This window comes from Canis lupus, chromosome 2 (assembly GCF_011100685.1).
Source record: "Canis lupus familiaris isolate Mischka breed German Shepherd chromosome 2, alternate assembly UU_Cfam_GSD_1.0, whole genome shotgun sequence".
Classification (NCBI taxonomy): Eukaryota; Metazoa; Chordata; class Mammalia; order Carnivora; family Canidae; genus Canis; species Canis lupus.
Window position 1 is genome coordinate 50,175,331 of NC_049223.1, and position 24,712 is coordinate 50,200,042.

Sequence of the window (24,712 nt, forward strand, 5' to 3'; positions counted from 1 at the left end):
TGTTGATAATTGTGGAAGCTAAGGGAGGAGCCATCACTACATTAGTCTCTCTAACTTTTGCATAGGTTTGAAATTTTCCAATGTGAATAAAAAAAACAAACAAAAGTTGTTAATTTCTTGCCTAAACCAAAGGATATTGTATCACGTATTTTCAACAGTCTAAGAAACACTTCTCACTCCTCAGCACCCCTTGCTCTTACAGAGGACATTGCATTAAATAAATACATGATCGCTCATTCCTCTTCTCATTAGAACTCCCCGAAGAGACCCCCTCTGCCTGTCTTATCAGGGTTTTTTTCCTAGTTAATTATTGACAATGGAATTATTATGACGTTGATAAAAAAGATCAATCTGGTTAAACTATTTGGGGTGAAAATGTAAACATGTTTAAAGTGAAGTTTTCTTGATGCATAGTGACAATGGACTCCAACCGTGTCCCTGACCATGGCTGTCATTCTTAATTTTGAGAAACAAAAATTCCTGGCCACCCAAGGAGGTTTTTTTCAAGTTGTTTGGGGAGAGAGGGTATGAATCTGAAATGATTTGGTTCTTGGGAGATGGGGGTGTGTGTGTATGTAAAAATCATGGATTTTGAGGCATGTTCCAGCAACAATGTGAAAAAAAATTTGATTTATGTCTTGATATAGATGAGTATCTGATTTATAAAAAGCCCATGGTGAAAATTCACACTTCAAAGTGAGATAGAGAGTAATTATCGTCTTCAAAGGACAAACTCAAAATTCCTTAAGATAGTATCTGTTTACACATCATTAACAACTTCCTTGATAACTCCGGGAGGAAGACAGGCCAATGAGGAAGACACTCAAAACTGGGTTGTTAGCCCAACACAGCTAGTTAGAGGACAGGCTCATCTCAGAATTATCATTTAAGCAAATGGGAAATGCTTCAAGCTACATAAATTCAACACGTGTAGAATGGTCTAAATCAGGGCACATCTGCACGGCTGCTGACTCAGTGATGAAGAAGCACAGCTCCAAGTCTTACACACTCAGCCACAGCTTCATTAATGTTGCTGACAGACCTTGGTTAATTAGCTCTCTGGAAGGACAGTTTTTTTGTTTTGTTTTGTTTTGTTTTTGTTTTTTTGCTCCAGAGACTCCAGGAAGGAGAATCCTCTAAGGACAGCTGTTCGCTAACTTCCAGGTCTGAGAAGTGGTTTGGTTTCCTCGATCGAAGGGTTACTCAACCTGGGAGGTCAAGAGATCTTTCTACTCCCTAGCAGATAACATGTCTTTCAGGTGGCCCAGTTCCAGATAATATTAGCATCTGCAGTAGTAAAACATTCAGTGAAATGTTATGTTATTTTTAAGTTGGATTATAAAGCAATGCCAATAGTTTTTAGACAAAGCACCAGCACTTTGGTATACAAATGAGTGAAATCTTTTAAAGTAGTCACTCACCCCAAGCATATTTGGAGTTCCTTTTGTGGTATCCCTGGGGTCAATTTGTAAGGCGCAGAAGGTATCTGTAGCCAAGATGACTATACGAAGATTACTCACCAGACTTGGTTTGGGGCTTTTGCAAAATTCAAATCGATTCTACCCTGGGAGATAATCCAAACAAACAATTTAAAAACTGTCTTGAATGATGATTTTACTCTCCCAATGAGTACAGGGTGATATCTGGTGATTACTCTGAAGGGGACAACACTCAACTGGAGTGTTAAGTCCTAATGTATCGATTTAAAAAGTCAGGAGCACCTGGGTGGCTCAGTTGAAAAAGCTTGCCACTCTTGCGCTGGGGGTCACGCCCCATGTTGAGTGTAGAGATTACTTAAAAATGAATAAATAAACTTAAAAAAAAAAAAGCCAGACATAAGAGATAAGAGATGGTTGGTACATGTAGTTTCTCCAGTTGAGAAATAGAACAGTGTGTCTCCCACTATTTCCCTCCGGGAAGAGTTTGCCACATTGATGGGAAGGTGAACCCTAAGGATAGTAGGTAATAACATCTTCCTAGCCCCGCCTACATTCAGAAAATCTTCAAAACTAAATGTGGCTCCAAGTTATTATCTTGTTTCAGAACTTTCTCCTTTTAATCTCAAAATAAACTATTTAATTTCTCAGTTTTGCTTTTTTCTGTTCTACAGTTTAAAACTGTGAAACATTTTATTTCTTATGGCAATGAGTTTGGCTGAGATAACATCTTTTGTCTTGCTATCCACTTTACTCATTTACTTTTTAAAGATTTTATTTATTTATTCATGAGAGACACAGAGAGGGAAAGGCAGAGACACAGGCAGAGGGAGAAGCAGGTCCCCTTGGGAGCCCCATGTGGGACTCGATCCCAGGACCCCGGGATCACGACCTGAGCAGAAGGCAGATGCTCAATCGCTGAGCCACCTAGGCGTCCCTGCTACCCACTTTAATTCAGACTCCTATTTTAGCCACTTCTGTGGGTGTTTTTTCAGTATATCAAATAATATTCTTGTGTGTAGTTATTATCTAGACACCTAGGATGATTTCCCTAGACACATTTTTTTTTTGGAAGGTGAGTTGTATTCCTGCTTTGTTTTTATATTTATAGATACATAGCACCAGGCAGTTCTTATATTTATGATAAGATACCCCCTAACACAGGAACTAAATGTCTCTTCATTTACAAGTTCATCTGAATCATTAAGAAATAAAATACCCAAATCGATGATGGAGAAGAGAACAGTAAGTTTTTTGATTGCCTTTCGACCACAAAATCATTTCTTAGTGTAGTTAAGGTTTAGTTTTCCTTCCCCGCGGCCCCTGGCTGGGAAGGAGTTGGGGCAGAGGGGCAGAGGCACACGAGGTCCATCTCACCAGGCTGAGTCAGGCCAATGCAGCTGCTGGCCTGGGCACAAGCGTGGGCGGCCACCTGTGGCTCCCGGCACAGCTGTTTGGTAGAGGGCCAGCCAAAGCCCGGTCGGTGGGGTGGAGGCAGGTGGCCAGTTGGGCGGCCAGTACATTCTGGCATGGGCTGAAAGAACACCTGATTCCACTCTGTGGACCCACCACAGAAGGTCAAAGAATGTGCTTGCTGGCAGCAACCTGATGGTCTCGCTCTCACTGTAACAGAGAAACCCACCTTTCTTGAAACTTACCCGAAGCCAACACAGGAATCATTCTGCTCCAGTTGTGTTGAAATAGGTCAGTGAGGCCATCTGGCATGTCTGGAAATGGTGTGGGGGGCTGTCAGACAGGAACAGGCTCTGTGATTCAAAACAGGACATTTCAGGGGAGGTAAGAGCCTTCTCTTGTACTTGGCTGCTAACAGCCATTGCAGACACCATCCATCCTTGAATATCTCTGCCCTTTACTTTCCTCCTCTTCCCACGATCTCTAACTACATGCTTGGAAACCACTTTGGGTCCCCGTGTATAATTTTGTCACCAGACATAGGAATTTTCGTAGTGAACACCACCACCTACGGAGACAGGAGCCCAAAGTTCACCCTTCCCTGACCCCGAGCCCTGCCCAGGGCCTTAGGCCCGCTGCTTCCCAGGAAAGCGGAACCCATTTCCTCTGGCCTGGTGAGTCACCTTCTCTCTGGTAGAGGAGCATCCTTCCAAATTTCCAGGTCCCAGATGCAGACCAGGCAGCTTCTTTCCATGTGCCAAAGAGGTGACACTCCCTTCACTCGTTCTGCGACCCCTGGCAACTTACGCAACCTCTCTGAGCCCCAGTTTTGGAATTTGTCTACCTAGCGATGGACAGTGTTGTCCTCGTAGTTTTGTTGTAACCCATTCAATGAGAGAACACGTGTTAAGTGCCTGGCATAGAGCCTGTGTGCAACAGGTGCTCAGCAAATATTGGTTATCTAAATGAATGACCGTGGCTGATGCTACTCTTTAGACACAGAGGCCACCCTGGACTAGAGCTTCCTGCTGATACCTTTGCTTAGGATTTCAGGGGCCTCTTCACAGTTACTGCCCTGTGGGCCCATAAGGTGGCCTGCTATCCACAAAAGCCCTTGCTGGGGGCACAGACTAGCCTCTTTCAAGAATCACACTGGCCTTGAGCTAGTGGAAGCCACCACGGTGGAGCCAATGACCTGAAGAAGGCAGTCTGACTTCGGTGAGGCTTGCAGCTGGTGGGTTAACTTCCCCCCTCGTATGTGAAACATCTCTAAGGTAAGGTATCCAAGCCAAGGTCCAAGAAGAGATCTCTGGTTGGAATTAAAAAAAAAAAAAAAAAACTTAAAGTCTGGAGCGATGAAATCTAGACTGGTCTGGCATGACGTTCCATGCCCTGAGGTGAACAGGACTAATCAGGCTCCCTAATCCCTGGGGTTTGGACATTCTGAAAATGATCTTTCATCACCTGTGTGGCTCAAGGCTTTCAGTGGGCTAACAGGAGCCAGCAACCGAGAGACAACACAAGCATAACCTTGGTTGCCCCCAAGAGTGGAGACACTATCAAACTGCCGTTCGATTTTGGGCCTCAGATACCATCTGTGGATGAAACGAAGGACAATAAATGCTAGAAATAACCTCCTGAGGAAAAGATGGGAGAAAAGACCATTTTCTTTTTAAGTTATAGCTTGAGGTTTTCAAGTCTGAGGCACAAAACCATTGTGAACAGCTGTTCTTTTTGAAAACAGATGTCAGTTTATTCCACACTTTCTGGTGATATGAGACAAAATTCCAAATGCAGCTTATCTGTCACTTTTTTTTTCCAGGGACTGATCTTTTCTCTTTCTTGCAACCACTTATTTAGAATTTTCCAGTCCTCCTGGACTTGTGACTTTTTTTTTCTAACTTGCATTCCCCCCCCCCATCTTTTAAAAGAAATGAATCTTATCCTAGTCACACAAATTCACACATTTTTGTTACAAAGATCAATACCCAACTTTCTTCCTAATTCACCCGGGGGGAAAAATGTCATTTGACCTTTTGGAGCATAAAAGCTTAAGGCTGATATTAGTGCTCTCCAGAGAGCAGAAGAATCTCCACAGAGGGTAGACTGTCCTTGGGGTCTGCACTGTTAAGTAGGAAAGTACCCTTTAGATATTTCAGAGAGAGAAAACAGTTAACTGGAAGCTTAAAAACCACTGTTGATGGAAAGATAGGCTAGCCTCTGAGGAACCTAAGCTAAGGCAAAACTTAGTTCTTGTTATTGCCTCCTCCCCAACCCCTAGCAGAACTACTACCCTTTGCAAATGCGGTGGGAAGTTGATACAGTTGGCCTCAGAGTCTTCATAATATTCCAGCCACTTCTGGCTCCTAGAGTGATCCTGGGGAAATACTCTCCAGGACCATCTACTCACCGCACCTCATTTCTTGTAGCAGAAAAAGCTATGTGTGTGGGTGGATATGGAGGTAAGCAGATTGAAGCACAACCTGCTTGGGCATTCCACATCTTCTTAGGTCATTGATAAATTGTCATTATGAACATACTCAAGTAGCAAAGCATGCAGGAGGGTCACCCTCATCTTAATTTTGCTGAGTTTCAAAAATTGTGTAGTTACTTTTGCATGTTGCTAGTACACCCCAGCTCTGCAGTGGCCGAACTAAGGTGGAAAACTATGTCCACCATGTTTCTGTGCTCCCTGCTGAATCCAAGTATAAAAATCCTTCCAAGTATGAACTTTTGTTCAGTACCTTTTCCACAATGAAATATCTTGCATCCTCTTCTAATGCTAAAGAATTCATATGAAATGCAAAAGGAGGAGGGGGCAAAAGAGTCATGGGTCAATCTGGACTTCCTTTCTGGGGTTAGAATAGCTGACTAGTGGCATCTGGGGCTAGAGCTCCACCAGAAATACCCAAAGCCCTTGTATTTAAGAGTATTAAAATACAAATATATGCAATCTCAGGGGAGGGTAATAAGGATGCAATGAATTATCTCAATCCTGGATGCTTCCCGGATAATTTGGATAATGTAGTGTGATATTCCAAAAGATAGATTTCTGGGATCCCTGGGTGGCGCAGCGGTTTGGCGCCTGCCTTTGGCCCAGGGCGCGATCCTGGAGACCCGGGATCGAATCCCACGTCGGGCTCCCGGTGCATGGAGCCTGCTTCTCCCTCTGCCTGTGTCTCTGCGCCTCTCTCTCTCTCTCTCTCTCTATCATAAATAAATAAAAATTAAAAAAAAAAAAAAAAAAAAAACAAAAAAAAAAAACAAAAGATAGATTTCCCCATACTACAAGTTTAACACCAGCTTTTCAGGGAATAGACAACTTTCATCTGAGACATTCTTACAAGCTGAATTTTTATTTTTACTAAATTATCTATGTTAAAAAAAAAATCTGTGCCTGGTGTGGAATTTCACTCCATCAAGTGTTACAATGACTTTTTCATTTTCATTACAAGCAGGAGAATGAATGTAGGACAAGTGTTAGGAAACATGGCAATAAATTAGAATATAATTTACAAAAGCAAAAAAAAAAGTAACAGTGTACCACATTAATACTGAGTATAAAATAATAAGCAACAACTAATCACAATAATACAAAGGTAATTTCATTCTGTATTATTAAGGATACCTATGTGACATTCACTCCAATAAAATTCCTAATGAAATGGACTGTTTGGGGGAGTCACTTAGATCTCAAGGGCTTTAATCAGTTGGGTATATTCACCTTTCCTTTTTTGGCAAGCTTTATGCCAGTGGCAGGTACTGCTCTCAGCCATGGGGTATCAGTTTCCTTGGGGCTCCCTAAGTCCACATAGCACGCTACTTTCGGAGGGCCTGCCATGGTGGCTCAGCCTCCACTGACAATCCTATTGCTATTATTTGGGAAGAGAGCATCATGTAGCCCGGTGGTTGACTACAGAGTTAGCAGCGGTTCTGTGATGTGCTGCAGAATATGATTTGTTTCCCCCACTCAGGTTTAGTCCTGTTACATTCTGTGCTTGGTTCCCTTTAGCAGAGTTCTCCAATGCGGTGCCTGGAAGCTCTCTGCTCCTGGCCTCAGGTCTGGTGCCTACTCCTGCGGGAACACTAGCTGTCCCTTCTTCTAGTGTCAGTCAAGGGGGCCCAGGGCAACGGCCCTCACAACATTAGTTTTCAGGTGGGGTGAAGAACGGACTGAATAGTGTAAGAAATCTTCTTGGAATAAAAACATGAGCTGATAGTTATGTTAGGGAAAAACAGATCCTGACAGGACACCTATGCCTAAAATGCCACAGAAACCACTCGTCTTCTATTTATTTTACCAGGACGCATTAGCACCAAGTTAACTGCTCTTTGTAAGGGGCCAAGTGAATTCAGTGCCGGGGCCGTGTGGCTCACGGGCTGCCTCCCCTTCACGGACTAGATGGCACCTGGCTGGCCCTCTGAGGGCAGTATACATAGGGGCCCTGGCGATTTTTGTGTGTTGTCAGTAGCTTTCTCTGGCAAGCTCAGGGACACGAGCTAACGTATTGAAAGAGAAAGCAGGTGAAAACATAGTGATGACCACGACTGAGTGTGCAGAACAACATCCCAAGCTGACTGTCCATAGCAAACCTGAAGTTTAGGTTGGTTTTTCAAGTCTGTGAGTCTCTTTTCCTTTCTGAAAAAAACTAATCATCTACCTTAGGTCACAGTGTAGGTGATACACCTGATGTGTATTCTGAGCACACGGTGATGGGTTTTAAGTCAAACATACTCTTTTCGCTGAAAGTAGTATCTTTACAAAGTCGCCCATTTGGTTGGAGCCTGAGGTGTTGGTGCAGCATGGTGTACACACCTGTAGGACACGAGCACATTCATCAAGAACCTGCTGCAAGCTACAAGGGTTCAAGTACAAAATATAAAGAAGCACCCTCTTTTTTTCTCTCTTTTAATCCCACTGTTGAATCTCTTGATGAGCATGATATGAAGCTTGCGGAGAGGGAAACTATGAGCTAATCAATTTAATTTAGGATTCTGGATTGGAGTCTAGAATTTGACTTGCCCAAGAAACTTGGGTTTCACATTTAATTGCCATTCAGAGTATCCATAAAAAATACAAAATAGTTGGTTGAGTGACTATTAGAATTATGCTTTATGGTCTTTAGGCTTCATGAGTTTTTCTTCTTTGGTTGTTACCCCTTGCTTACTTTTAAAACTCACAGAAATAGCACATTTATGTGCAAGCACACTCATCTAACCCATGCACTCAAAAGCGCCCGCACACACACACACTTGCTCTCATATAAATAAATGCCCTTCTGCTATATCAAAGAAGGGACATCTGGAACCCATCACAATGGTCAGCAAAAGGGTCTGCCTGGTTGTTACTGAGCCAGTCTATCTTTTGCACGGCATCGTTTCAGTAAGCTCAACACGCGTGCAACAATCCAGCGGGGCGGAAGCTGCTCTGTGGCTGGTGAGGATGTAAACACGATTGAGTTGGGGTGACTCGAGGAAGAACTGAGGCATCTTGTGTGATGGCAGCAAAGGGCCTGGCTCTTCAGTCTCTACCGTACCCCCTGGTCTGGCTTCTGCATGAAATTGAAATGTTTTTCTCTTAAAGTTTTAATGGAAATCTCAGCTTCACTTGCACGATGGCAAGTTGGCCACAGTCTTTTAGCACAGGATTTATAGACTTGCACAGCTGCAGTAACTGATGCACTGCCTTACACTCAGTCCTTCATTGTTGTTCAGTTTAATATAGTTTATATATGGCTCACAGCAGTGTTCAGAACAGGGGGATTATTCCTAAGGAAATTACGTGGAATGAAGAAAAATAATACAAACGTTCATTACTTTTGATTTATAATTGCTCCTTAAATTACAGTTAAAAGCCCGTTTTAGAATTTAAATTGTGGTGCTGTTGTAGTGAGATAGAGTATAGTAAATATTTTTAAGCTATGACTTAAGATTTCTGAATCTTCTTTACTTCCATAGTTGACCAAGTCATAACAGCTACATTTTAAACAGTTTTAAATACAAATGGATTCAGTGTCATTGCTAAGTCCATAATAAAAATTATCTTAATGGTCCAAGGAGGTAAACAGGCTATTGGATTTACTCGAAAGAACACAAACGTTCCACAGTAAGCAAGTCTCCCTGTGTTGTTTGGATCTCTCCGATCTGGCATTCCCTCCTTAATACCGTGTCCAGCACTTTGGATCAATAAATCCCACTTCACAGAAGTTAAAATAATATTGAAATCCTGTCAGCTAGGGCTGACCAGTGGTTACGTTTTCCACAGGGTAATGCATTTGCAAGGACATCAATCCTCTTCCTCTGGGTGGCTCTCTTTGATGGACGCATTTCCACGATGAAATGACAAGGCGCTCTCTCTGGCTTTCCATGGGTCAGTGTCCTTGGCAGGTCTTACAACACATCTGTCTGAAGTATGCTCGACTACAGAACTTGAACTTCAGCACCAGTGGGCAATAAGCCACTTTGTTCACATCTTTGCACTCTATCGAATGGGGGCAGAAAATGGAAAACAATTAGAGGGACATAAACAAGTGCATAAACAAGCCAATGAGACTGCATGTTCAGCAAGGACCCCCTTGCACCAATCCACCTTGGCTTCCACATCCATGTGGTTTTTGTTTTTGTTTTTAAGCATACCCTGTCTGGTACAGCCTACCAGAAACATTCTTTTGATAGATTTTAACACAATTAAAAAAAAAATGATTGCAAGGCTTTTCTCCCAGACTTTTATAAGTATGGTGCATGCCCACTGTGTCTTGAAAGAATTACCATTTGTTGGGATAAGTGATCACTTTAGACAGCTTGGAAACATGAGTCATTTTTCTTACAGTGCTTTTATTGCTTCTTTCTCAAGGGTTATTTTATTCAGCAATGCAAGGTTATCCAAAATCAAACATGAGTTGCATTGTTTGATACCAAAATACACATGTCTCAGGAGAATCTCTGCATCTGTGAGGCATAGGGATGGGCCTGGGTGAATGAAAAGGATTGCTGACAGTGGCCTAGATTCAGCAACTACGCTAGACAAAGAGGAAAACTTTGAGGGGTTGGCCTCAAATGGCAGCAGTCTGTGGGTTATGGAAACATGTAGAAATGTCTTTTTTTAATTTGGAAGTGAGACATGGCCTTCTTTTTTCCTATGTGTGTTTTCTCCTCAGTGCTAGAACTGCCACAGTTGAGGTCTGCAGTTCTTGCAGCCAGAAGGTGAATAAATGATTCTTTCTCCATCTCTCCTTGAGGCTGGTTGCAGAAGATGGGGGCTAAGGGGCCAGTGCAGAGAAAGGGACACCGGTCTTTGATCCTCAGTACCTTTCTCACTCCCACGTAACCCTACTACTTCTAATAATGATATTCGTCTCTAGTCCTCTGGTCACTTTTATCTGGGGGATTTTAAAATACTTTGCAAACCTCGTAATTAAATTTCCACATGCCTCCCAGAATCAGAGTTCCACCCTCATTTTTCCAGGTGGTTATACTGAAGCATCCTGGGTAAATTGCTGAAGGTAATTAGAATCAGGCGGAACACTGGGTGAAGTTCAGTGTAACAGGACAGTTTTGTTGTTGCTTGCTTACTTGATTATCTGCATGTTTTTTCTTTTACTGGCTTCAGAAATCCACTGAAGTTCTAAGACATCATATGCATGGTATACAAGGCATATGACAAGCTCAAGAAATTACGTGCGAAGGAATGGGAAAGTTTTCCATTATTATTGCAAAGTAAGGTGACTTTATTGATCTCATATTCCAGGCTCTTTCAGTGAAAGAGTTAAATTTTAAACAGGAGCCCTCAGTCTTCTGCAAACATAAACTGCCACCATTGAACTCCCTTACTACTCAAACGATTTGACTTAAAGAGAATAATAGTTGGGAAGGAATCTGAATAGAATCTTTCCATACTAGGATTCTCCATAAATTCAAGTTTTGGCTGAAAAGAAGGGTGGAGAGACAAGAAAAATTTCTTTAAGCTTTGCACTTAAAAAAAAAAAAAAAGAAATCAGATGATATTTGTGAATCAAGTATGCATTTGAGATGCAAAGATCTCCATATATTTTAATTTGGAGGTGGCATTTCCTCTCTGTCATGATCAGTAAAAAGTAACCAAGATGGGTTTAAACTAAGGATACTTTTGTGGGGAAGAAGAAAAGTTTTATCGGTGTTACCAAGAGGGGCATCTTGTCAAGGTAATGCAGTTATTAAAATGATGGGACAAGCCGACACAGTGTCACTTGTCTTTAATTCCAAATCATCATCCTAATGAGACAGCCTGCCATCAGACTACTCCTCTCAGAGTCGGCAGCAGGGCTTGATGGGATCACGTCGAGTACAAAATAAATTTTAGCAAAAAAATATAAAGATGACGTAGTTGATAGGTAGAGGAAGACTGGTTGCTTTAATAGTACAGGGAAATAAAATTGGAAGCCAGGCTGCCCTGGTTTAATCCTAGTTTTCTCTTTTATTGAACAAACAGCCTCTCTGTGCCTGAACTGTAAACGGGGATCATGAGTTCTCACCTCCACACATAACACGGACATCCTAGGATGCCACCTCGAGCAGTGCATACAAGGTTTATCAGCACTGGTTAAGTGTAAGATGTCAAATTACCACTATCAGTTATTATCTCTTACCACCTGATGACAGTAAGTAGTGCTCTGACTTTCTCGATGAGGACACAATATTTAGATTTACTCCTGAGAAAATGCTGTCCTGTTGACACAAGTCAGTATTTTCTGGGGTTCAATTTTATTGCGAGATTCATTACTCCATTTTTGGAAGAGTTCCTGCTGGTCCAGGAAAATTCTGAGATGAGCAAAATACAGGAAAATTCAGATTTTTCTTGTAGACCTAGCCTGAATGGGTGGATGGTGGGGTAATTGGAGAGAGGAACAACTTAAGAATATTTTTATTCATCAGTTATTGTCTGTCATAGAATCAGATTTCAAGGTCTATTACAATATAAGTAACTTGGGATTCAGCTTCTTAGGTGGGTGCTGGAAATGAGAGTACTCTTCTGGGAATGCAGAGGCCCAGGGCACGGTGGGTCCTTTGGCCAGGAGCAGTGTCTAGCCTCGGGGGAGGCTGGAGGTCGGCTGCCAGGGTGTCCCTCTCTGAACTTTCCAATACCCCTCTCAAGTTAGTCATCAACTAAGTTGATTTCAATAAAACTGAAACCTTTTGGGTCCTGGGAGCAGAATCAAACTTAGAGAGGTAGGCGCTCCTTAGGAGCATCCAAGACCTGCCTGGCCCAGCAGTGTAACACAGTGTTAGGGGTGGCCTGGAGTGAGCTGGGCCTCGGGGTGAATTCCAGAGCTGCTTCCTTCCTGCCTTTGACTGTTCTGGGTCATGTTCCTTCACTTTTCTAAGCCTCAGTTTCATCTGTGAAGTAGAGACCCATGATAAGACCTGCCCACAGGATGTGGTGAGTGACGCACATGGGATAGTGCTTACAAAGTGCAGCACAGAGGAATCACTCAGTCTATTCTCAGTCTGTTAGCTCTCATTATTATTATTATTACCACCAACACTTCTGCCTGTGAGATCATCATGTGTCATGTCTCTGGGATCCCTGTCAAAATGTACCTAGGCTCTCAGGAAGGGTTACATGTTGGCCACATAAACAAATGAACAGATAGATATTAAACAAATTAAACAAATAGATATTAAACAGAAAGCAGGTACATCATAATGGGGTGGGATGGGGAGACATGGGGGACGAGCCAGGGCTGGGGATGCTAAGACTGGCTGGATGAGCTATTAAAGTGGAGACACTGTGGCTGCCAGAGGACATGGAGCCTTGATGGAGTGTGGGGGCTCCAACAAAGGAGGGTTACCAAGGAAGACTCCCTTCCTACTTCTTGGTTTTGCCTTCTAGAGACTGCCCAGACAGGGAGAACCAATCTTTGGATTGATGGAAGTCTATTTACCAGATAAGGTCAACCATAGCCAGTCTTTCATTCTCTCAGTCTTTTAACGCCACAAGAGCTTAATCCAGTAACAATGCCGTTATAAATCATTGATTAAGAGCCTTCTGTGTGCCAGGAACTGCCTGGTGGTTTTACATATTCATGTATTTAATCCTGTGATGTATGTAAAGCTGATGCTTTACATAGATGGTTTTATATATTTAATCCTTTTTTTAAAGATTTTATTTATTTATTCATGAGAGACACACAGAGAGAGGCAGAGACACAGGCAGAGGGAGAAGCAGGCTCCATGCAAGGAGCCCGACATGGGACTCGATCCCAGGATCCCAGGATCACATCCCGGGCCAAAGGCAGGCGCTAAACCGCTGAGCCACCCGGGGATCCCCAATATTTAATCCTTTTATTATATAAAACATCAGATTTATATAGATGGCAAAACTGAAGCTCACAAAGGTTGGGGAAACTAGGCTCATCACAAAGCTGCTCAGTCTAAGAGCCAGGGCGAGGACCCCTCAGTTTTGGCAGCATTCTTGGCATGAAACAACAAAAAGGTTTCTGCCTGTCAAGACTTCTGTATTCTTGGCTGATACCAAAAGTCATGAGTCAATCCTTGTGGCATCATCATCAGAAAATTTGCTTCGCCATCTTAGAAAAGGGGAATTAAAAAAATAAACTACACACAACAGAGGGCTCAAACTCACAACCCCAACACCAAGAGCTGCACACTCCACAGACTAAGCCAGTTAGGTGCCTGGAGAATGAGTAGGGTTTTTTTTTTTTTTAAAGGAAGGTTCTAGGTCATAGGTATTTGAAATAGCCTGAATACTCTTCCTTAGCTTTAACCTCCTCCAAGTCTGTAAAATGACAAAAGTGAAAGGCAATTTGAGACACACCAAGAAGTTTTAAAGCCCCACTATTACCAAAAGCTGAATGTAAATCTTAAATATATTAGGAGCAGTATTAAATTATACCAGGGCTTTCAGCCCATCTGCCACTTTTCTAGCTTACCTAGAGAGGACTGACTTGCTGCAAGCTCTTGAATTGACTCATGACATTCTGCTGATGTAGTCGAGAGGCCTTAATTATAAAACTTAATCACTAGCCTGTCTCAGTCAAAGCCATTAAAATATGAAATAATGTCATATTATTGTCAAAGCCATTAAAAATATGAAATAATGTAAGTGATGAATCACTCAATTCTATATCTGAGACTAATATACTGTATGTTGACTAACTGGAACTTAAATAAAAACTTTAAAAAAATATATGAAATGACCTTCTCACCCTTGAATCAATACACAGTACAGCTTACATTTGTGATAAAACCATTCTGGAAAAGCTATGCATAAATTAAACAGTTTTCCATTGAAATCAAAACAATAATAAATGTTCTGTTTTAGTTTCTGAATGATTTTCAGTGGGCACTGATTTCTAGCTAATCTCCAAACATCTAATAACCAAAAGCTCCTCTATACCTAAGCAATATATAATCTAAAAATAAACTATTATATATAAGAGACTATTATATTATAAGAGACCTATTAAAAGGAATCCTTTGAGTAGAACCTTTTTGTGATATCATTACGAATCTGCAATTAATCTATTTGGAAAGTATGGTCTTCACTGTCATATTTTCTTAAAGCAGATACACTTATATCTACTGCTTTTGAGGTAAGTGGAATCTAAGCTGTCACAGTCAAGGATTTTAAGATGAAGGAGCTGGATTTCCTCTTATGCCATCATCATGTGCCAGCTGAGTACTGTCCTGGGAGGAAAAGACAAGACACTCATTCTACCTTTTCTTTTGTGAGGCTGTTGGAAGGGTAAGAGGTCCTTACTGTGTGGTTTCTAATAAATATTTTCTGGACCTAATTAGTCTTTCCTTTTTTACATCACACATTTCCCTGAAAATAAAATTTCACTTTGCCCAAGGCCAGATATTTCTGGTGGGAAGAACAATTTATGGAGTATTCTCAAGTTCTTCTTAGGGACACTTGGGAATATATCAAGGGCTGAAAGCCAACCTCTAGGCCTCACTGTATGAACTAAACCCATTATTAGAATCTTAAGTAACCTGTCAGGTATGCCACAGTGGGTCTCACTGGTAATCTGGGTTCTGGTAGAGTTGAATGATAAAATAAGACAACCTGTTTCATAGGCAACACATGAATCTACTTATCATTGATGTGCCAGCCTTTTTTTTTTTTTTTTAACTCCCAGGTGCTTTACATTAATCTTTCAAATCTCTGACCTAAAAGACATGATTTCAAAATACTCACACTGAACAGAGGCTTATGAATTTAGGATGCAACTGGATTCAGATTCATTGTGACTTTGAAGGCTTCACTTGGTCTAAGGAGTACAAGAGCAACTCCTGAAATGTAGTGTCCTTGCACTTATTTCATAAAATGCTATAAAGCCTGGCTATCACTGGAGTGGCCTGGGGTACATATCCTTTCATGACCATTCAGCATCTTTCTTTGGAGAATGCACACCCTGTGTGCCTGTAAACTCTTTATGAGATTCAGAGGCAGAACACAGTAAGTACAGAGTTATGATTTAAGCATCTTAGAGTCTATCTTTTGGATTACAAAAGTACAACCAGCTGTGCCTCTGTCAAACTGCCCAAGGAGATGCAGAGCCTAGTGAGACATGAGATGGCAAAGGCTGTGTGTGTGAATGTGTGGTGCAGGAGTCGGGGGTGAGGGATGTGAAAGTATTTTTTCTGAAAAAAAACAAAAACTAAAAACAAAACTGTAATTGAGCCTTTGATATGTCAGATAGTCAGACTGGAAAAGGGTGCACTAACAAGTTTCACTTGGAAACTTGACATCATTCATTGCAATGGGAACAGTCCACCAACTTTTCATCCTCAAAGCAAGATGATATCAACTATAAAACTTGATTCCAATTTCATCTTACCATGGATTAAGTCATTCACTTTGTTTTCTGTTTCTCTACCCGGTCTTATTCCCGGGATGCCACCCACATTCATCCTCAAGGTGGTATGATCCCAACACAAATCCCAGGGTTCCCCGTAAACCCCGAAGCCAAGAATATGATCCTGAGTGCTAAGGTACATTATGAGCTTTTTAAAATGGCAAAGGAAAAAAAAAAAAACTACTCTTCCTCACCTCCTTGAAATCAAAGTCTTCAACTGACCTTTATTATTTCTTTCACTGGTTTTAACTCCTCAGATACCACTTTAAACCTCAAATCCAGTAGCTCTTTTGTTCTGGGGGTCTTATGAAATTTCTGGAGCTGTTAAGGCTTTCTCTGAGTTGTTCATTTGAGGTAGACTGAGACCCACCAAAGCCAGTGTTAGAGAGTTAGAGAGTGTAGGCTGGTAAAGTTCACTGACCACACCTTTCTTGGGTTGGTTGCCAGCTCATGGCACACGATGAATTATTACCTGGCAGCAATAAATACTAGATGACAAAGTGCCTTGTGCTACTGAGAGGCTGAAAAGACTCACCATATAAAGTACAAGGGAACCTGAAACTGCAAAAAGATGAATAAAATGGCATTTGGGATAAAATTTCAGGTAAGCTTGAGTAGACTAGCCCTAGCTGCCAGATGTATTTTAAAAAATTACTCTGAGTAGTACTTCAGATGCAGTGATACCCAGTGTGTCTGTAATTCACTTCCGGCAGCAACGCAGTGTTACCTTCATCGTGGCAGTCTGTCAAAATCAAGCCTACAATGCTTTAACTCTTCACTGAAGGCTTTCAAGAATTAAAAACTAAAGTTAGCAGATGTTGAACATGGCAAATTATATTTCCCTTCTTCCTTCTAGTTCCCTCTTACTATTTATTTTTAACATCTTGATGCTCCACTTCTTAGTTTCATTCTCTTGTTATTCTTTGCTGTCTTAACCTTCCTCCATTTCTTCCATCTCTTTCCATTGTTTATTTTATTTTTATTTTTAAAAATCTTACTCAAATTCCATTATTTTATTATGGCTTTTGGAGATGAATGTGCTTAACTTCCTTATAGATTCCTGAATTCCTTATCATGATTTATAACATCCAGGAACCAAAATCTAAATGGGAGTCATAGTGGATACCTCCAATCTCTCATCCCCATGTCTGATCATTCATCGGGTTCTTTTTATTCTTTCCATTTTATTATTTCTTCCAACTCATTATTCTCCTTCTGATTTCTACTATATCTGCCTTAGTTCAAGCCTTCATCGTCTCAAGCCTAGACTCTTCTTCCATACAAGGTTGACCTCTCTCTGCCCCTTCCCACTCTTGCCATGCCAAGCATGTCACTCCCCAGTTTCCTTCACTTGTTCTCTAGAACTTGTAGATAGAGTCCTGTCTTCCAGTGCATGCAGGACTCTCCAAAACCAAGTCCCTGTGTCTCTCTTTGTAGCCACATCTCTACTGCCTACTAATCTGCCAACCCACTGCACCCATACTGAACTACCTCCATGTCCCCATGACTGCACATACTCATCTTCTATCAGGAATGCTCAGTATCTCCCTGTCTTCTTGACAAATTGTTTGCCCCACTCAAGCTTGCCTTCTCCATGATGTTTCTGCTGATTGCTCCCTCCTCTGTGTACTCATGGTAACTTCTTTCTATCCTGTTAGAGTATTGCTTATATGTGAGAATTATCTGTTGCCACCCCCGCTAAATCTGCTCCCTTTGAGGACAAGAACCTTTGTCACATTCCTTTCATAGTCTCAATACCTGGCACACAGTCAGTATGTTTGCTAGGTAAATAATAATGTTTGAGCGAATTGAGCACATTATTTAAAAACCATTACCTTGAGGCATGGACAGAGATATATATGTGACAAATCAAGCTCAGGAAAATGTTAATGTTGGACTCCAGAGGGTGGGTGTTCATTGTATAAACCTTTCAACTTTGCTGTTACGTTTGAAACTTTTTATTTTCATAATAAAATGTTAGAATGGGAATCAATTCCTACACTGTGCTGTTAAAACAATTCTCAAGATTCTGTCCATTTCACCCTTAGAGACCCTCTCTGAAAAACTCTATTTTAGATCCCAAGGGATCTCCCTTGGTCCTGCTCTGTCTTGGGGTGGGGCTGAACCAGTTTCTCACAGGCTCCCACTAACAGTCGAGAACCTGATTCTGCTGGGGAAAAAGGGGTCCTTTTCTACTCTCCTTCAGTAACCAGAGTCTACTCCTTTCCCTACTACCAAACTTCCCTCCCAACTCTCCCTTGGTAACAGGCAGTTCTTCTCTCCCTGATCTGATTTCCAGAAGCCATATTAGATTACTCATATTAATTTCATACAAGAACCTCTTCTCTTTTCAAATCCATGTTATCTGCTCATTTCATATCTCTAAGAATGACAATTTATGATTTAATTCAACTGTTTCATCCTCTTTTCCCAGGGTACACACGGGGTTATTTTTCCAAGTACACATTACAGCTGGTTCATAGACCACATAGCCTATGAAGCTCGCCTTGATCTAAAAGGTTAAAGTCACTGGTCTTCCATTTGAATTCTCTTAGGACTATGTCAACTGCTCCACATAACATCTTCTACGTTCCCTTTTTTTTTTTTCTTAAGTATCTTCCCTGTAAGACTATGAACTTATAAATGCACTTGAATTTGCCATAATGAATGGCCGAGGCTGGCCACAGCAAGCACTCAATAATTAGCTCCTGATGAAATAAATAGATAGGTATTTAATGTATTCAATATATGCCACTGGGAAGCCAAAGAGAACAAAAAACAAGTTATGACAGACATACCCACTTTAAATTTAATTTCGTTTAAGAGCGATCGTCTTTCTTTTCAATGACTCAGCAGCTTTAGGGAATAATAGTTCTAAGGTTAGTCATATTTTGCAGGATTAATAATTTCCTAAAAGTTTCTTCCTTTACTAAGAAGGCTAAAAATACTGTCTTAACTGCTTACTTCAAATTAATATTAATAAAAAGTGATTTGGCCAGGCAGATTAAATGACCATGAGGTGTTTCTCCAAATAATTCAAGAAACCTCATATTAACATCTATCCATTTAAAAGAATTTCTTTAAAACAGGAGGAAGTAAGTTCAGTTGCAAATGATATTTTGCCCACTCTGAAAACTTTGCATCTCCAGCTGTGAAGCTTATGTATAATAATTAACCACGACAGAAAAGCTTTTGGAGAAATTACTAAAATGCCCAAAATGAAGCTATAAACATAATTTCAACATATATATTGCTGTGGGCATGTTAAAAAGCCAGTTCTTTCAGCAATGACTGAGCCTGAATCTACTGATTCAGGATGATTGATGATTCATGATGAAGTGTTGCTACTTTATAACCAGAAGCTCTGTTTTCATGTTAAAATACCCTACTTAAAAAGCAAATTAAGAATAGCATAAAAATGTGGTTGAAACTGACATGTCCTTGGGCCTTGCCAAATCTGGGTTCAAGTCCTGAGTCTACTACTTTCTAGTCTCATAATTTGGGCAAGTCACTATTGCTCTCTGTGCCTCAGTTTCCTCATCAGTAATATCAAATCTTGGAAGGTTCTTGTCATAATTATAACACACATGTGCACGTGCGCATACACACATATCCAGATATTTTTGTATATGAAATGTATAAGGTGGATTATAAATTTAAAGGGCCTATCAAAATTACACAGAGTAATATAATGACAGTTATATCCTCTTTTCTACCTCAACCTTTTATATTTCAACTCAGAAAGAAAAATGGACCTCCAAACCCATGTGATTGATCACTAATAATTTATGATGGGTAGAGCTGTTTGCTGCAGTCTTATATAAGAGAGATATTTTTATTTAGATCACTTCAAAGAGATTGTTTTGCTATGAAAAATACTTTGAAAAAAAAAAGAAAAATACTTTGATTTGTCATGGATTTTTTGAGTCCGATTTGTCATGGATTTTTTGAGTCCTTCTCAAGAGAAGAAAAGTTAGATTTCTAGAATGTCCCTTATTAAAGGGACAAAAAGTAGACGGCATCAGAGCCAGAGATTTTGCAAATTAAAATTACAATTTTGAATTGGTGTAGATTAAGACTGTTTTTATCTGAAAGAGTAAATTATATAATAAGGATGTTGGTTGAGGCTCATATATAAAAACCAGTACATTTGCAAAGATGCAAGTTCTCGGCATGTTGTCATACAAGATGATTACTCTTCCTAAAATAAAATTCCTAAGGAAACATTTAAAAATAGTGGATGTAATTTTTAAAAAAATCCTTTAAGTTGTGCCTGGTGGCTCAGTCAGTTAAGCATCTGCCTTCAGCTCCGGTCATGAACCCAAGGTCCTAGGACAGAGCCCCATGGCGGGCTCCATGCACAGTGGGGAGCCTGCTTCTCCCTCTCTCTCTGCATCCCCCTCTTTGCTCTCTCCCTCTCTTTCTGTCAAATAAATAAATAAGATCTTTAAAATAAAAAGGTCTATTTTAAAAAAAATTTTAAAAATCCTTTAAACTGGATACATTTGGTCAAAAGAAATACATCTCTTCTTAATAGGTGTGTGAGCACATAATTTCCACTTGAAAAATATTAACAAATTATGTTCAGGATAGTTCTCTACTTTAGTTTTAAGCAGAGCCCTGCAACTGGGTTTCTTACATAATTTAAATTAGTAGCTTCAAGATAGTCTTGTGCTATATTTGAGCATGCCTCTATTTTCACATGACAAGGCAGTCTGAATTTTCTGACTGTGCCATATTTGTCTCCATACTTCCTATGATTTCTGTTACAGTGCCTCTTACATAGTAGCACTTTGAAATTTTAAATGAATGCCTAGCTGAATAAGCAAAGTATATTTATTGAAATAAGATATAAAAAAATTCAGGATTTGGGCTGGCATCTGCTGTTAATAAACAGATTACCCAATACATCAGAAAGAGAAATTTCAGAGCCCAAAGACCTTTGTTCTCCTCTCTAAACAGCGACGTAATTATCTTTTTCTTCTTTTCTACAATGAGGAAATTAGCATTTGAAATGCAAATACTTTCAAACATATGCTTTCATTATATATACAACTACAAGCATGAACTTTAATCTTCATGATGGTAGAGATCCATTGCTACATCCAAAGAGAAACAGAAGTTTTCACTTCAAAATGTGGTTCGTTAGAAATCATTTCTATATTCTGGCACAAGTCAAACATAGAATGCTACGTCGGATATGACCTTAGAGGTTACCCACTCCAATCTCTCATTGTATAGATAAGCAAACTTAGTTCCAGTAAGGTTAAGTGACTTACCAAGGTCATATAGTTAGTGTCAGAGTCAGGGAAAAATGTAGGCTTCCTTATCATATCTCCAGTACACATGCAGTTTTCACATGCTCTATACACACTACCCTACAAGAGTGGCTTTATGGGGATTTTCAAACCCTGGGAACCAGTACAGGTGAGCACTAGGGACCACAGGCCCTTTCTCCACAGGAAACTCACCTTCAGTATTGGAAATGGGGGTACTGTCACATTTGCTTTCACACTGCTGCATCGATGGAGGCCGAACAGTTTCTGGACAGTCACCAGATGCCTGCCCAGTGTAGGAGAGACACTGCACCGTCCTCATCTGCTGGCCAAGGCCGCACTGAGCAGAACACTAAACCCAAAGACACAGAAAGAAAGAAAACACTAATCTCCACAATTTTAGGAGGTAAAAAGATATTATATCTTTTTCAAATACTATATATGTTAGCTTTTAAAGTCCAATGAAGTTCATCTTGGGAAATTTCCTCTAGGACTGGTTTGGAAATTCACAGATCATGTGATTACCCTAGCAAATGGAAGCAATATAGTTCCCAGGAAATAGGAGATTTCCTGGGCTATTTTTCTAACAGTTCCCTCACAGAAGTAGAATAATTAGAGATGCTAGGGCTGGGACATCATGTTTCCTGTCTATTTATTATAGGCTTGTGGGCAAACAATCTGATGGTCTACTGGAGTGTTATGAATCTGATCAAAATATGAGTTCTGCACAACAGCAGTGACTGCTGCACAGGCTGGTGATGGGGACCAATTAAAAAAAAGAGCTTAGATAAGTGCTCTGAGTTTTCTAAGGTACTGTCTGTCACACAAATGTGAGAGCCAAGTAGCATGTCTCCCTCTCCTTTTTCATCTACTCAGGGATTCAGTTACTTCACAATTGAAGTTACTCTCAGAGTGACTTAGGTTCACCAGTGACTAATCAGCTGTCCAGGCTGAAGGTCTACTCTTTGGGCCTGCAACCCAGAATACCAGCAAAGCCTGTGAGATTCGGGATCAAGGAGATGAGCTAGCCAGTGCCAGTGCAAGACAGGTGATGGTGATGCTCACAATGTAAACAAACTGAGGCCCTATTGAATTTGTCTGTCAAAACTCTCAGAGCACTTATAGGACTTGCAAGGATATTCATAGGCCCTTTATTAAAAAAAAATTTAAATACAGAATGACAAAGGGACCATAAAAATATATTAAAGCATCCTTGAAAAAATATTTTTATCAGTTAATTTTAATTTTAAGAAACTGAATTTAAAATATAGATGAGAAGAAAAGGACTTGACAATATTTAAAAGAATTTGACATTGATTCCTGTAAATTTGGTGAAATCACTAACATGCAAAACCTTTCAACTGACCTTTATATAACAGTGCATTGTAATGAAGAATATGTAAGGAAGGAAATGCCTACCTGGTTTAGATGAAAATTATGAGAGCCTGTCTGTACTGAATCTTTAATAGCATATCAATTCCATATTATAAAACTGTTACACTTCCACAGTGACACACATAATTGCTTACAATGCCTAACCTTATCATGTATATTCCATTCGAGTATTTTATAAATTAAATACTGTTATATAAATGCACAGTATTATTTGTTATACAAATGCAAATGTTTGTTATTTTATGATCATATATTTTTTTGTTTACCCATAGGGCTGGCTGAGCACAGAGCTGATATATTTATTTGCCTTAACGGAGACTGAAAATCTTTGTGCTCTCCCAAATGTAATGAAAGAGGTCTGTAAATGCTGCTATACTCTAGAAATACTGAAGTTTGGTTAGAATTTTGCTAACTATTTCTATGAAATGCCATTTTTTTTTTTTTTTTTTTTTTGGTGAAATGCCATTTTTAAGAAATTATGGCAGGTCTGGTCCATAGCACACACAAAGTCATACTGGTATAGTTATGTGCCATGATTTATTTGGGTCTCAGATATTAAAAAACAACTAGCTACAAGTTTAATTATAAAAACCACAGGAAAAGGGCATTAACTGTCTAGAAATGTACTTTACTTTCTGGAGCATTATTTTTTAATGTAACCTAATAGATTTCCTTTTTGACATTTCAAAAGGATAATACTGAATTTTCCTTTTATTCAAATATACCAATTTGCTTTAAAAGGATTTAAGGTGGCCTTTTGCAAGAGAAGACAATTTAAAAGTAAATGAGAACAATGAAAGAAAAATGGGAATTAGAACATAAAATGCGTTTAATAAAAATACATATGGAAAGTCCTATAATACTGGTTTCCCAATTAATGATGTCCATGAGATAAACCCACTGAAAAATAAATATTGATAATATTGCAAAGATTGTCATTCACGTTATCAAGCTAACCCCCATACTTCTGTGAAGTTAAGAGGAGCTACTTTGCAAGTAGGCAAGTTAAGACACCGGTATTAACTGATTTATTCTTGAAGTAGTTGAGAGCGTTGGGACTAGAATCCAAAGTTTTGTTGGCTTGCTCAGCAAATATCTGGCCGTATAGACCATTCCTCTTTCCATTTTAAGTTAAAATGGTAAGATGCGAGGAATAGGCTGAAGTAGGAAGTGTGTGGGTGTGGCAGTGACACAGCTACCGTGGGTCTATGTGTGGCAGCTGTGGCTTGTGCATTCTTCCACACTTGAATCTCATACCTAATCTCGGCGGTGTTACTCATCTCCTGAGCCCTCATAATGACCCAGTTAGGAATCTCAAGGGTCTCAAGGTGCTGCTTCGGGAGGAGCCCCCCCCGCCCCCGTCCAACTGCATTACCTGGCCCCAGTCTCCAGTCACCCAGCGAGGAGGAGGGCAGCGGCCCAAACTGCAGCGGATCCGGACAGGGGGTTTGCTCTCTTCTGGACACTGTGCAGCTGGGAATGTTTTAGAGAGGTCACTGCTTTTGCACAGAACAATCCGATGCTTGAACCCTGGACCACATTTGGGAGTGCACTGAAAATGAAACAAATACTAATGAATAACGGCAGTCTAAAGATAGAAGAAAATTTGAGGAAAGTCTTTCTTGAAGTAAATGTATGTTTGGGTACAGAAGATGCATATAAACTAAATTCTGGGCAAAGTCTTTCAGATATGATAAATTCCCTAAGTTTTTAAGCAGAAGTACTTTTATCTTTTTCCCTAAGGACTTGAAGAGCTAAATCCAAAGTTTGCTTTTCTTGGCTAACTTATTTTCTTCTTTTATTGTGGGTAGGTTTATTCCTCGATTCCTCCCTATGCTTGGCCACATTCAGCTGCGATAAGATTCTGCTAATTTTTGGAATGTGGAATCCTTGGTTTCCTACTTGCTGGGTGTAGTCTTCTGAAAAGAATCCCTATGCTATTAGTAGACCATGAGAACTCGTCTTTGTGAAGCAAGCTAGGGGTTGACTGAGGTGTGTATTCTTAGAGTGTGGTAACCACGAATACATGGCCATTGGTGAAGGTTTACTGCACAGAAAATCTTTGGACTTTTCTCTGTCTATAAGGAATTTCCCTAAACATAAATCAATTTGACTATTCTTTAGTTGGACCAGTCTGCTCTTCATACTGAGGAAAAGATGTTTCTTCTTATGTCACAATGTCTATTATTTACCTCTTCTCTGGGTTAATTGGAATGTTCTCTTTCTAGAGTCACCCATTAAACACGGTGACTGACAAAAGTCTCCAACTTTCTCCCTTGTACATTTGAACGCTTCCTTAAAATCTGTTCTTCCTCTCAGTCAAGTGATGACC

General features: G+C 40.2%; 1 protein-coding gene across 1 annotated transcript in view; it reads right to left on the reverse strand.

The window, feature by feature from the left end:
* Window positions 1-6,179: 6,179 nt before the first annotated feature.
* The window catches only part of ADAMTS6 (ADAM metallopeptidase with thrombospondin type 1 motif 6), a 287,287-nt gene continuing 268,754 nt past the window's right edge, over window positions 6,180-24,712 (reverse strand). The window contains exons 22-24 of the mRNA XM_038530727.1: window positions 23,756-23,932; window positions 21,181-21,337; window positions 6,180-9,330 (exon numbers count right to left, since the gene is read on the reverse strand). Coding sequence (XP_038386655.1) covers window positions 9,221-9,330; window positions 21,181-21,337; window positions 23,756-23,932 — 444 coding nt within the window. The 3' untranslated portion in view covers window positions 6,180-9,220. The remainder of the gene's footprint in view (window positions 9,331-21,180; window positions 21,338-23,755; window positions 23,933-24,712) is intronic.